Source organism: Bos javanicus, chromosome 5 (assembly GCF_032452875.1).
Source record: "Bos javanicus breed banteng chromosome 5, ARS-OSU_banteng_1.0, whole genome shotgun sequence".
Taxonomy (NCBI): Eukaryota; Metazoa; Chordata; class Mammalia; order Artiodactyla; family Bovidae; genus Bos; species Bos javanicus.
The window spans coordinates 103,936,166-103,949,886 of record NC_083872.1 but is presented as its reverse complement, the minus strand read 5'-3'; the positions used below and the strand labels follow the sequence as shown (position 1 = coordinate 103,949,886).

The 13,721-nt window shown below is 53.6% G+C and overlaps 2 protein-coding genes and 1 non-coding gene across 4 annotated transcripts; 1 reads left to right on the top strand and 2 right to left on the bottom strand.

Moving 5' to 3' along the window:
- Positions 1-3,053: 3,053 nt before the first annotated feature.
- Positions 3,054-7,642, bottom strand: PHB2 (prohibitin 2). The gene is made up of 9 exons (XM_061418063.1): positions 7,394-7,642; positions 7,146-7,230; positions 6,757-6,836; positions 5,684-5,868; positions 5,162-5,291; positions 4,965-5,068; positions 4,485-4,562; positions 3,586-4,156; positions 3,054-3,398 (listed from the first exon to the last, which is right to left on the bottom strand). Exons 1-8 carry the CDS (start codon positions 7,518-7,520, stop codon positions 4,076-4,078), a joined length of 870 nt encoding a protein of 289 aa, XP_061274047.1. The 5' UTR covers positions 7,521-7,642; the 3' UTR covers positions 3,054-3,398; positions 3,586-4,075.
- Positions 4,653-4,897, bottom strand: LOC133249016 (small nucleolar RNA U89). Its single transcript, XR_009736831.1, has one exon. It is a non-coding gene; the product is annotated as a small nucleolar RNA U89 (small nucleolar RNA).
- Positions 7,643-7,735: 93 nt separating the features above from the next.
- On the top strand, positions 7,736-13,535 carry EMG1 (EMG1 N1-specific pseudouridine methyltransferase). Of its 2 annotated transcripts, XM_061418060.1 has the most exons (6): positions 7,736-8,063; positions 11,988-12,089; positions 12,203-12,344; positions 12,667-12,725; positions 12,808-12,957; positions 13,270-13,535. In XM_061418060.1, exons 1-6 carry the CDS (start codon positions 7,896-7,898, stop codon positions 13,381-13,383), a joined length of 735 nt encoding a protein of 244 aa, XP_061274044.1. In that variant the 5' UTR covers positions 7,736-7,895; the 3' UTR covers positions 13,384-13,535. The 2 variants fall into 2 exon arrangements, with proteins under 2 accessions (XP_061274044.1, XP_061274043.1); XM_061418059.1 differs by lacking the exon at positions 13,270-13,535 and having other exon boundaries at positions 12,808-13,263.
- Positions 13,536-13,721: the final 186 nt, after the last annotated feature.

Below are 13,721 nucleotides of genomic sequence, written 5' to 3'. Positions count from 1 at the left end.
TGGGTCGGGAAGATCCCCTGGAGGAGGGCATGGCAACCCACTCCAGTATTCTTGCCTGGAGAATCTCATGGACAGAGGGGCCTGGCAGGCAACAAAAGAGTGGGACACCACCGAAGCAACTTAGCAGGCACACAAACAAAGGTGGAGGCCGAGAGCTGGGATTGGGCAACTCGGCAGGCAGCTCAGCTCCCTGGAGCCGTCACCCTCCAGGGGGTGCGAGGGTGGAGCATCACCTGTGCGCCTCAGGGCCCCTCTCCCAGCAACCCTTTCATCCCAACTGAGCTGCACAAAAGAAAGGCGGGTCCCACACCCTCGAACCGCCCTGGGCTAATTGCCGGAGGCTGGGACTTGGCTTCTCCTGGGCTTCGAGGTGGGCCCAGGGGTGGCTCTCCCTGGTGAGGTGCCTGGTCCTTCTGAAGAGTGGAGCGGGGGACTGCGCCCAGGGCTGCAGAAGCCCTCAGAACTCTAATTGGCCGGGTCAGTGCAGAGGTTCCTGGCCAGGAACTCAGGACTCTTGGCAGAGGCCCCAACACTAAGGGTGAGGACAGGGAGGTGCCCCTCGGAGACCCCCCTGCCCTCCGCAGGCTGGGATGTTCTGGGTGGGGGTTGAACCCAGTCCCTGCAGAGCTGAGTCCCCTCTGACCTCAGGATCTCTGGCAGAGGACTCAGGGGAAAGGATTGGCCGGGGGGCAGGAGCGGCTGTGGGGTGAGGCCCAAGGAGGAAGGCGAAGGGGCTCAAAGGCAGCCCTGTCCTTTGTTCTGGCGACAAGGCCTCCCTGGCCTAGGCCGCGGATCCAAGGAGGCAGGAATCAGAGGAGAGACTGTGGCAAAAGCTGGGGGCCTCCGGTGGGGTGACTAGGCCTCGGAGGAGGTGCCTGTGGCTGGCACTGGGAGGGAAGGGGTTAAGGCAGCGGGGTGCAGCCTATGGCCGGCGGACACACCTGTGCGCAGGGGCGGCGGGCGGGGCCCAGGTGAGGAGCCTGCGCTGCCCGGCAGGAGAGAAGGAAGAAGGAAGAGTGGAGGCCAGGGCGGCTCCGAGGCCTTGAATCCTGGGCCTTGATTCCCCTTGCTCTCCGTGGCCCATGCTCTTTGGGGGCCAGGCGGCCTGGTGACAGGTAAAGGCCACTGGGAGAGGGGTCCTGGGGCCAGGCTAGGGACTGCTGAGGGGGTTTGAGGGTGGGGAGCTGGTGTGTGGGGGCAGAGACTGGCTTTGGGGGTGGTGGGGAAGGGGCTCCGGGTGGAGAAGAGATGGTGAGGGGGCTTCCGAAGTTCTGCTCGGGCCTCAGTGGATCAACAACCCAGGGTGGGGCTGGTGGCCACTGCAGGCTCACCCGGAAGTGTCCCCAGGGACGCGGGTGGTGGGGGATGGGGGCCTGGGCCTAGGACTGGCTCTGGATGGGTGGCGGGGTGGGGGCCCCCGTCTTACCCAGCAGTGTTTGGGTGCTGGTTGGGAGTCTCTAATACTGCCGGGTAATGATGGAGGCCCCTGTCTCAGTGCCAGCGACGTCCACCGCCTCAGGGGCTCCCTGCGCACAGCTGCTGGCATCCCCACTCCCAAATCTCCCCCCACCCCCAGCCCTGGAGGCCCCTTCTTCTTGAGCGGAGGGTGCCTTGAGAGAGGCGGCTCTTGGCTGGCTGGCTGCCCACAGAAGGGACACAGTGGCCCCAGCCCCTCCCCGAACCCAGAGAGATTTGTCATCTGGAGGATCTAGGACCCACAGCTGACCTGGAGTTTAGGATTGGCTGGTAGACCTTCAAGAGACCTCAGCTGGCCCGAGGCCAGGGTCCCTGGAGAGACTGGCCAGCTCCAGCGTGGATGTCTGTGACCGGCTCTGGGTCCATCTTCCAGCACAGTGTTGGATGGTCTAATGGTGAAGCTCCTAACACTGTCTGGTAAAGATGGCCCCCGGCTGGTGCCCTCGGCAATGACCTTCAGGGAGGCCTGAAGACTACGGAGGCCTCCAGACCAGCAACCTCTGACCTTTACCCTTGGGGAGATGGGGGAAGTCACTAGGAAAGGGAAACAATAGGAAGAATCAAAATGGCTGCCTCGGAGCCCCAGGGGATTGGACACTCCAGGCACCTCCATCCCCTTCCTGCCTCGGGGATGTGAGGGAAATGAAAGCGTGGACCGGACTCTGGCTCATTCACCTCTCCCCTGGAACTCCCAGCTCCTTAGGGCTTTGTCTCCCTGTCTCCTTGTCCCTTTCATGACAGTGAGCAGGGGGCAATTAATCTAATTTCTTCAGAAGCCGCGAAGCAGCTGAAGGTGAGCCCCGGCTCTCTAACCCGGTCACCAGGACCTCCCTGACTTGTGCACACACTTCTGCCCCAGGTGCCAACCATCCTCCGGTTCCCACTCTTCCCTGTCTCCCTTAATACAATGGATGGGACACGGGTGAGGTGGCACGTGGGCATAGCCAGTGGGCTCCTTTCTCTGCTCACTCAGTGAGGGCAGCATCGAGGAAGAAGGAGGCGCCTGGTCTGCGGGGTGGGGGTGGGGGCCGGGCTGTGGGAGTGAAGCCCACCTCCAGAGGGCAAGCCCTGGCTGAGAAGTGCGGGCAGCCTGGGCAGGTGACATGATCCTTAGGGCGGGGGTTTGAGCACGTAAGCCCTCTGGTGAGATCAAGTGGTCTCTCCATAGTTGCGTGGAGCCTTGTTACCAAGGAAGCAACTCCTGTTGGGATCATCAGATTTTTGGTCTAGCTCAGCAAAGCCACAGCTGCTCCGGCCTTAGAAAAGGAGATGTTGGTAAACAAAGGGGAGATGCGGTTTAGGAGGGCGGGGCGGGGAGTGCAGCTGGGCCCGGACCCCAAGGCCCGCGGTTCCCACCCTGGTCCTGTTTTGGATCCTGCTCTGCGGGCTTATAGGGTGAGAGCAGCTGGCCTGGCTCTCCCGACCTGCCCCCGCCAGCATCCTCGCGCCCCCTGCTGGCAAAGACGGAGAAGGACCCGGGAGTGCGCGGTGTGCGCGTGCGCATGTTTGCTTCCTCATGCGTGCCTGCCCGGCCACACTCAAACACCTCACTCAAACAAACACCGGGAGGCTTTGACTTCAGCTTCAGTAATAAAAATTTATTGAGAATTCCTGGGGTGGTGGTTATCGCCTCCGGACCACGAGGGAGGAATCAACACCGTAGCAAATCACTGAGAAATCACACTGTCCCCAAACCCCTGGCCAACACAGGGAGGAAAGTCATTGTCCCAGAAGTGGTCAGTCTTTGTTCATCAGAAGGGTTGGGAGGAGCGATGCAGAGGGACCATCTCATGATAGCAGGGTGGGGGTGGGGTGGGCCCCAAGTGACTCCTCAAACACCAGGGCAGAAACAGATCTACTTCCTCCCTGGAGGCAGAGTTCTTGGTCACCAGGCTCATTTCTTACCCTTGATGAGGCTGTCACTGTGGAAATGAGACAGATGGTGACATGATTAGGGAACACACTTGTGAGAGGCAGAGCATCTCAGGCCACCCACTCCTCCCCAGCCACGGGTGTGTGGGTGGGATGGTGAGAAAGGGGAGCTGGTGGGGGAAAGGCAGGTACTGGGAGATAAAACCCACAAGCAACAAGGTTTTGTCCACTACTTACCTTCCCCTGAGAACACCAGGTCACCACATGAACAGGAAACACAGAAAGACAAAAGAAAGGTACATGTGATTGACAAGTTTCAGGCCCCACCCAGCTCTAACCCCCTCTTCCATCCCGAGAAAAAGGCAAGCCTGCTGGAAGCCGGAGTCTCGGGCTCTGGGAAGGAAGAGACTTGCTCCCTCAGCCACTGCCAGGTCTCATCTCTGTCTTCCTAGCATGCTTCGGTGCCCCAGAGCAGCTCCCCAGGACAAGGACTGAATATCATCTTTCACTGCTTTTCGGTGAAAAGCGCTTTACACAATCCTATTTGATCTCATAAAATCCTGTGAGACTCAAGGTCGGAATTATCAACCACCCACTTTTCTAACTTTGATCCAGAGAAATGGTGTTTTCCAGGGTCATATGAGTAGGCTAGAACAGGTTCTAGAACCCGAGCAGCCAGACTCCGGCCCCTGATCTGTGTGGAGGACCCAGGGGAAGGCCCTGTCTCTCACCGGGTGAAACTTTCATCCTGTAGGTTGAGCACGAGGTTGTCAGCAGTGAGATAGATACGATTCTGTGAGGTGGCAATCTACAGGGCAGGAAATGAGACAAATGTTTGCACAAGGTCTTGCAAAAAAGACCTTGATTCCTACCCCTGCAATTCAATAACCACTGACGGAACACCTGGGGGTTAGAATAGGGATGCCGGGATGAGCGCCCTGGTTTCTGTGCTCACTCAGGGAACCAAAGCAACGAGCAACGGTGACGGGTTAGGTCCACAAGAGGCATGAACAGAAGGTCAGGGGAGCCCAGAGGACTAATTTTTGATGAGAGGAAGAGTGTCAGACAAGCCAATTTGAACAGAAATCTGAACAAGGAAGATTCTACTTCCCTCCCTTCAACGTGTGCACACTCACCGTCTTGGAGATGTTCTGGGCTGCCCGGATCTTGCGTAGCTTGATATAACCTGGGTTCTTGCTCAGGGCCTCTCCCAAGTGAGCAGGATGCAGTTAAGGGGCCACACGAGGCCAGATCTCAATCGGGTCCGGTTCTGCCTACTCCCTCTGCTCGGCCCTCCCCTGGGCTGTCAGATCCAAGGTTGCGCTCACGTGGCTCGTGCCCAGCCCCACCTGTCGGCCTCCCTGCAGGCAGCTGCCGGGAACTGGAGGCAGCAGTGGACGTGGAGGCAAGGCCAGCTGCGCTGTTGATCTGCCTCATGGCGGGGAGCCAGCCCTCAGGTGCCCCACCAAGCTCTCAGATCCCACTCGGAACCCCCGCCCCCAGGGGTCGAAGGGCACGCGTCGCATTCGCCTTAAGTCTCATCAGCCAGCCTACAGCGGGGGAGGCAGAGCGGTGTGCGCCAGAGCTGCGCTGGCGGCGCTTCTGGGGAAGGATATCATCCGCGCCGCCTCGGCCTCACCCTCCGCCTGCACGATCTTCTGCCGCTGTTCCTGCTTTGCCTTCTCCACCAGGAACTGGGCGCGCTGGGCCTCCTGCTGGGCTGTGGCGGGAGAGAATCGGGGTCACAGGGATGTGAGGCGGTGGGAACCCAGTCGCGCCTGCCTGCTTCCTCGGACGCCCTCGCCTGACTCACCCACTTGTTTGGCTTCCACAGCGGCCGTGTACTCGCGGCTGAAGCTCAGCTCGGTGATGGCTACGTCGTCCAAGATGAGGCTGAAGTCCTTGGCCCTCTCGGTCAGCTCCCGTCGGATTAGCAAGGACACCTGGGGGGCGGGGGCGGACAGGAGAGGGGCGTTGAGGGGGCCGGAGAACTGAAAGGAAGGCGTGCTGCCGTGACCACGGGAATCCCAGATCTCTGGAACACCGCAGGGGCACACTGATGCTCTCAGAGTTCCTCACTGGGCCCGCCGAGCTGGAGAGGCCTCGGTCAGTCCAAAACCGTGTGTGCGGGTCTAGACCATGGTTCTCCCTCCCTGCCTGACACTAACCAGGCCCGGCCCTCGTTCCCCACACGGGCCATCAGCACGGCTTTTTGGGTGGATGGGACCTCAGGTTACAGTCCTTTCCTAATGGGCTGCCTTTCCTAAAAGCTCAAACGCGGGGCTTCGGAGGGAAATGCTGATGCTGTGGGAGGGAAGGGTAGCTGGAGTCAGACCTGGGCCCGTTGAGTGATCAGCTGGGAGGCGTTGAACTTGGCCACCACGCTCTTGAGCACCTCGTTGACAATGGACGGCAGCACTCGCTCCTCGTAGTCCAGCCCCAGGCGCTGGTACATGCTGGGCAGCTCCATGGCATTGGGTCGGGACAGCACCCGCAGGGAGATGTTCACCATTTGCAGGTCTAAGAAAGAGGTCAGAAGTGGCTGGGCGAGGCTATGGGGGCTCACCTGGCCTCTCGGCAAAGCCGCCCTCCCTAGGCATTTTCTCCTGTGCGTGCTTCCCTGGCTACCTAGGGCAATGCCCTGTGGCCCAGAATAGCCTTGGGCGGAGGAGAGTGAGGAGGCTGATGAGAGGTGACTCAGCACAGGCCAAGTGCATACCTGTCCATGGTCAAATCTTCTCTACCCATGGCCCCTCCTCCAGAAATGCTGACTTTTTTTTTTTTTTGATGCTTCACTGAAAGTTGTTACACTGTATCGTTACCACCGGTCTCCTGAACTAGACAGTAAGGACTTGAGAACAAAGACTGTTTTGTGAATCCTTCATTTTTAAGGCCTAGGGTTTTGGGAATTTAAGAAACCTTCACTGAAGATAATGCAAAAAAGTACATTACAGGTGAGCTACTTGCCTCATTGTGTGTGTGTGTGTCTGTGTAAGAGTTGATCTGGGGAATCTCAAAGGCACAACATCTGTGAATGGTCTAGGAGGGAATAGGTGCCCTAGGGGATAGGTGGGACCAAGTTTCCCCAGAACAGAATGTACCAGTAGATTAATAAATCAAACAGCTAAAGAAAAGTTTTAAAGCGAGGCTTTGACCTAGGTAGTGAATAAGACAAAAGACAAATAATGCTCTTACTCAGTTTACACTAGGGGGGAGGAACAGTTGAAAACGAGCAAATGCACAGCATGTCCAGAATGTATTGCTTTAATCCCTGGAGCAGGTGCTTTTATTGCACCTTGTTTGCAGAAGTGGAAGCCAAAGCCCAAGAGATCTGACACAACCATCTTCCCCAGTCTCTGACCAGGCTCCCGTGTTTACTGTCAGGGACGCCCCAGTGCCCAGACCTACCTTTGGAGCCTGTGGGGGAGGAAATTTTTCGGGGTCTGGCCCGAATGTCATAGATGATGGGGTACTGGAACCAGGGGATCCTGGAGGGGAGGGAACAGGGATAGGGGTTAGGAAGCTGCGATTTCACTAGTTCTGCCCGGATTTCCTTCACCACGTGTTTCTTGACCTGCTCCTCCTCTTAATGACCACGGTCAAGGAGAAATTTTCTTCTCCCTTCGGAAAACAACAGTATGTGCTGCTGGAGATTTGGGCAGCACCACTGTTCGGGGAGATGGGGTGAGAAGGGGAAAGGGCAGCGCTGAATCTCGCTGTCAGTCTTAACTACAGGTACTGGTGGGTCGACGTTCAAGGGTGATGGGTCAGGGTCAGTCAGCTCTGCCCGCCATTACCTGAAGTGAAGGCCCTCGGCCAGAATGGTGTCCTGCTGCACCCCTCCGATCCGATTAAAGAAAATGGCTCTGTGCCCTCCTTCCACTGCAGGGAGAGGGGTGGGGGTCAGTCCAGGCCGGGCTCAGAGTACGTGCCAGCTTCTGGTGGGGCGGGGTGAGGGGCTGGGTGAGCGCGGGGCCCCGGTGGGGCTGGGAAGGGGTCCAGGGAAGGTTGGCGGGAGTCCGGAGAGCGGGCGCAGGTTGCTCACCGGTGAACACGGATTCGCGGATGCCGTAGGCCACGGCGCCGGCCCCCAGCAGTAGCTTCAGCGCCGTGCCCATGCCCCGGGGCCCGGAGGGCAGCCGTCCGGCTAAGTCCTTCAAGTTCTGGGCCATGTTCGGTCCTGAGGCCGGCGGTAAGAAGGGGGTGCCGGTCCGTCTCTACCGCGCTCCCGCTTAGGGATGGCACCCTTCACACGAGGGTCCGGGCCCCAGGTGCTCGCGGGAGAAAGGGCACCGGAAGTGTGCTCCTTTCTAAACCCTTCCCGCAGCCCACGGCGGACCGGAGCTGGCGCACAGGAAGTACGTATACGGAAGTCTAGCCCCTTTCTGGAACACTGCCCTCCCAGAGAGGCTTCGCAAGCGCTAGACCCGGAGTCGTCGCCATTTCTGAGCGCCCACTTTCGAAATGGCAGACGGAAGGAAGCTGGCGATTGGGGCGAGCTTGAGGCCGGTTTAAGGACGTTACACAATTTCCGATCCGGATGCAAGATGGCTGCGCCCAGTGGTGCATTCCAACCTCGTGAGCGCCGGGCTGCGGAGCAGGAAGAGGACTGGGATGCTGTGGCACCTAAGCGGCCCCGACTTGGGGCGGGAAGCAAGATCGGAGGCCGTAGGCTCATTGTGGTGCTGGAAGGAGCCAGTCTGGAGACAGTCAAGGTACACTCGGACTAGGAGATGGAGAGCTAGTGGATCGATAGGATGGGATCCGGTGTGGTGAGGGTGGTGGGCTCAGGGGGTGATGGATGGAGAAAGCAGAGACGGGTGAAACATGCTTTTGGAGAAGGAGTGGCCTAATCGACTGCCTCTTCGTTTAACATCCTGGGTTGGCAGTACTCGTTTTCTTTGCTCTTGAATCTCTGTGCCGCTCACATCCTTGCTTCCGATTGATTTACCAGGATTCTGTGATAACCCTAACCCCAAAAGTCGTCTTAGAGGAAAGGTTACGTCCCTCGCGTCGTTCCTCGGTTCATCCTAAGACAAATTTACTGGGCAAAGGGGAAAGGTAATTACTGTAGCTCAGTCAGTTAAGTGGCTCAGTCGTGTCCGACTCTTTGCGACCCCATGAACCGCAGCACGCCAGCTTCCCTGTCCATCACCAACTCATGGAGTCCACCCAAACCCATGTCCATTGTGTCGGTGATGCCATCCAACATCTCACTTCTGTCGTCCCCTTCTGCCCTCAATCTTTCCCAGCATCAGGGTCTTTTCCAGTGAGTCAGCTCTTCGCATCAGGTGGCCAAAGTATTGGAGTTTCAGCTTCAACAGCAGTCTTTCCAATGAACACCCAGGACTGATCTCCTTTAGGATGGATTGGTTGGATTTCCTAGCAGTCCGGAGTTTCAGCTTCAACAGCAGTCTTTCCAATGAACACCCAGGACTGATCTCCTTTAGGATGGATTGGTTGGATTTCCTAGCAGTCCAAGGAACTCTCAAGAGTCTTCTCCAACACCACAGTTCAAAAGCATCGATTCTTTGGTGCTCAGCTTTCTTTATAGTCCACCTCTCACATCCATACATGAGTACTGGAAAAACCATAGCCTTGACTGGACGGACCTTTGTTGACAAAGTAATGTCTCTGCTTTTCAATATGCTATCTAGGTTGGTCGTAACTTTCTTTCCAAGGAGTAAGCGTCTTTTAATTTCATGGCTGCAATCACCATCTGTAGTGATTTTGGATCCCAGAAAAATAAAGTCAGCTGCTGTTTCCACTGTTTCTCCATCTATTTGCCATGAAGTGATGGGACCAGATGCCATGATCTTAGTTTTCTGAATGTTGAGCTTTAAGCCAACTTTTTCACTCTCCTCTTTCACTTTCATCAAGAGGCCCTTTAGCTCAGTCGGCCCACCCTTTTATTTGTAAGGACTTAGTGTTTTGATTCTCCTTTATTACTACTATACATTTCAAAACACTGTGTGGATCAGGTTATCAATACGTCTTTATTTTTACCTATCATTTGGCTCTTCTCCCAAATAAATCCGGCAGTTCCCTGTCTTAAATCTTTATGCAGTGTTCTCATTCCTTTTGACATTGTTTCTCTTGCCCTTTAGAGCTAAACTTGTTCATTGAGTAGAGCCAGAAGAAATAGCACAAGTTGGGAAGTCAGACTTTAATTTTAACCCAGGGTCTTACACTTATTTTAAGCGTCTGATTCTTGAGAAAAGTTTGTAGTCAGTTTGTAGAACTCAGTTAATAGTTTGCAGGGGGGTTGTAATGAAAGTGCTTTAAAAGTAGTACATTTCCATAGTAATCTAGGTGCAGTTCTTTTCCACCTTTCTTTCCTCAGCCACCATGGCACTTTATTAAGGTTGCAGTTTAGAAAACTTTTTAAATGACCAGCTAATCAGGTTTCATTTTCTTCTATAATTGATATTTCTAACCTAATTATAGGTTCACATATTCATCCCTCCAGCCTGTTAGTTCTCAGATTCACTTAACCACTTCGTTTCCTGGTATGTTCTGTGGGGATGATGGTATTTGTACCTATTTTACTGGATTGTTGGGAGGATTAAAGGAGTTAATGTGTGTAAAGGATTTAGAATAATCTTTTGTCACTTGGAATTAGTTGTTACTGATTCAGGTTACTTATTAAGAAGCTGAAAAGGTTGTAGGTAACTTAAAGTTTCTAGAACATACTCCAGAGTAAATTAGGCCAGTTGTCATTAATGATACTCCAAGGGTGATAAAACCCATTGCGGAAGTTGAAGCCGAAGGTGGAAGTCTTCTGTACCGTTAGCTTTTGTCTCCCCTGTGCTGGTCCCTCGTGCTTCTGCCAGCCTCATCAGCCTGCTCTGTTTCTTCTTTTTTTTAAAGAATATTTATTTGGCCGTGCTTGGTCATAGTTGTGACACATGAGATCTTCACTGTGGCATGCCGGATCTGGTTCCCCCAGCAGGGATCTAATCTGGGCCCCCTGCATTGGGAGTGTAGAGTCTTAGTCACTGGGCCACCAGGGAAGTCCCCTCTCCATTTGTTCTTTGTCCTCCAGCCTCACTGGCCTCCTCTAAGCTCTTTGAAAACACTAAGTTCTCTTAGACCGTAAGGCCATTGCAGATAATGTTGTGTAACTGCAAGCACCCTTTACTCAGCTCTTTGCCTCATTATTCCTACTTAATGTTTATTCATGGGACAATTATTGAGTCTATTACGTTACTCATTCTTCAATTATTAAGTGTTACTCTCTCATAGAAATGATTCCCTTCCTGGTATAAATCAGGTCCTCATAATCCTTTAGTGAACCATTTAGTTTTCCTTCATGTTTATCACAATTTGAATTAAATATTCATGTGGTTGGTTGTCTTTTCCACTACAAGGCTATAATAAGGACAGAGAATAAGGTTTTTAAAATTCTTATATCTCCAGTACCTACTACAGAATACACATGGTATTCATTCTTTGATTATTCTAATTAGTGGTTTACAAGATTAACCACAGCCCACAATAAAAAGAAAAAAATTACATGGTGAGCCAGTGTGCACACTCAGCTATATGAAGGAGAAAGTTTCAGTCCTTTATCTACCATGACTGCATTTGAATTACTCTGATGTCTTCTGTTCTATTCCATTAAAAGAACAAAACCTTGGTTATAACTTACTAATGAGTCAAAACTAGATTCATCTATTCAAGAGGTTCTTTTCTGTCCTTGGAATAGGAAATGGCAACCCACACCAATATACTTGCCTAGGAAGCCCCACGGACAGAGGAGCCTGGTGGTTACAGTCCATGGGGTCACAGAGTTGGACACAACTGAGCACGCACATGCATAGAAGAGTGTTCCGTGGACCTAACTCTTGGCCCTTTGTTTTTGTTCTCTGTGACATTTTTATGTCACTTACTCAGTTAATTTCAAAATCTATATGCCTCTTCCCCTAAACCTTTTGGAGTCATAGCTCAAAATGTTGCCAGACATACAAATGTTGTATTGATACATAAAAACTTAGCCTTTCAAAACTATATTTGTACTTAAAACTTTTTACTGACCACCCTAATGCTCCTGAGGGCTCCAATTTGTAATTGTTTCTTTTAGCTGTTGCTCACACAGCTTAAACCTGGAACCACCCCCTTTTCTTTTACTTCTGAGAATGTTCCTTGGTTACACTACCTCTGGCCTCATTCGAGTTTTCACACTTCTTCCTGTTCAGATTTACAGCTCTTCACATTGTGCATGCTTGTTTTAAGCAGACTGAGGGTAGTGACCATGTATGTTTTGCCCAGTGTGCATGTAATGCTTTTGCTCACTAACCTAACTTTTGCCTGGTTCCAGAACCCCTCACTGGCTTTGCTTGATACCCATAGGTTTTAAAATTAGATCCAGTTTAGAGTGTGTGGAATCATAGGCTGCCCTCTTCCTCCCTCTTCCCTCCAAGATCAGTGATGGGAGTAGGCGTGGGGAAGATGTGGGCAAGAGGATCCCCTGCAGGATTTGGGCGCCCCACCCCAAGTGTCTTATGTATAGATCTGGGGTGGGCCTGAGAATCTGACTGTTGAGCAAGTTTTCAGATGCTGCTGGTTTGGGGACCCCTCTTTGAGAACCGGCATTCCAGGGAAAAGCAGCTTATGCAGCTCTTGTTCCCTGTTCTCAGGTGGGGAAGACATATGAGCTGCTCAACTGTGACAAGCACAAGTCCATGTTGTTGAAGAATGGCCGGGACCCTGGGGAAGTGAGGCCGGACATAGCTCACCAGGTAACTCCAGGGGGCGGAGCTCAGGCCCTGGGGCCTCTGGACAGAAGGTAAGGCAGCTGTAGGGCTTCTTTTCTGTCCTGACTGTGCCCTGGTCTCCATCCCACCTCCCTCAGAGTTTACTGATGCTGATGGACAGTCCCCTGAACCGGGCGGGCTTGCTCCAGGTTTACATCCACACGCAGAAGAATGTGCTGATTGAAGTGAACCCCCAGACTCGAATTCCCAGAACCTTTGACCGCTTTTGTGGCCTCATGGGTGAGAGAGAAACTTGGCAGAATTGATGGAGGGAGGAAGAGGAAGGGGAATAAAGTGTGGAGTTTTTTAGGTGGGGGAGGGGTCATGTGAGTGACTCCAGAACCAGGGGTCTGCACTTTCTTCCCATGTGCGTGGGTTCCCGGCTGCAGAGAAGGGAGGGGGGCCTGTCACTGCACAACCAGCCTCGTGCTTGGCAGCTACTTGTTGAGAACATCTCATTTGTGTGGATGCACGGAACACGTGGAACCCAGCTCACCTAAGGGTTTTCTGGCATGAGAAGCTGCGTCTCCACCTAGCTCTGAACTCTGTTTTTCTGTCCTAGTTCAGCTTTTACACAAACTCAGCGTTCGAGCGGCTGATGGCCCCCAGAAGCTCTTGAAGGTGAGGTATTGTTACCTACTGGTTGGAGGTGGTGTTCTGGGAATGTTTCTGGGGCTGATTTTTATTTATTTATTTTCTTTAGGTGATTAAGAATCCAGTGTCAGACCACTTCCCAGTTGGGTGTATGAAAATTGGCACTTCTTTTTCTGTCCCGGTCGTCAGTGATGTGCGAGAGCTGGCGCCCAGCAGTGACCCCATTGTCTTTGTGGTGGGGGCCTTTGCCCATGGCAAGGTAAGGCTGGGCTCAACTCTCAGATTCTTCACGGAGCTGAAGCTTAGCACAAAATCCCGAGAGCACTCAGCATCTTTGATGATCCTTAGGAGTTGGGAGGTAGAGGGTAAGGAAAAAGCTGAGGGGGTTGCACCTCCTGCCCCCGGCGCATCCTGTGAGGAACGCTGGGGTGTGCATCATGGAACTAGTCCTTCTCCATCCTTTGCCCACACTGGTGGTAAACAGCGCTATGAGATGGCAGTTTTTCTGCCCTAAAGAAGGGCTGAACCTGTGACGGAGCGACCGAGCCGCTGACGGATGCTGTTTCCTCAGGTGGACGTGGAGTACACAGAGAAGATGGTGTCCATCAGCAACTACCCGCTCTCTGCCGCCCTCACCTGTGCAAAAGTCACCACTGCCTTTGAAGAAGCGTGGGGGGTCATCTGACAGCAGAGCCTGGTCCCAACAGACACTGCGAACATTGCTTCCCGCCCGTCCTCAGTCGACTGCTGGAAGACCCCCTCCCTGCACCCAGACCGGGGTCTGCGGAAGTCCAGGCTGTAGCCTGCTGTTTATTTTATAAACGTTGTTCTTGTAAACCTGGTTGTCCTCTGAGAGTTCCTAAACTCGGCAGCAATGCTGTGACCTGGTGTAATCCCTCAGACCTCAGGAAGACCCTTGAGGTTACGGTGTTTGCAGTCTGGTGCCCTAAACGAGGGAGCCCTGATTGTTTCAGCCATGGCACGCCTGGAGGGCGTTTGAAAGAAAGTAGCCGGGGCGCCAGC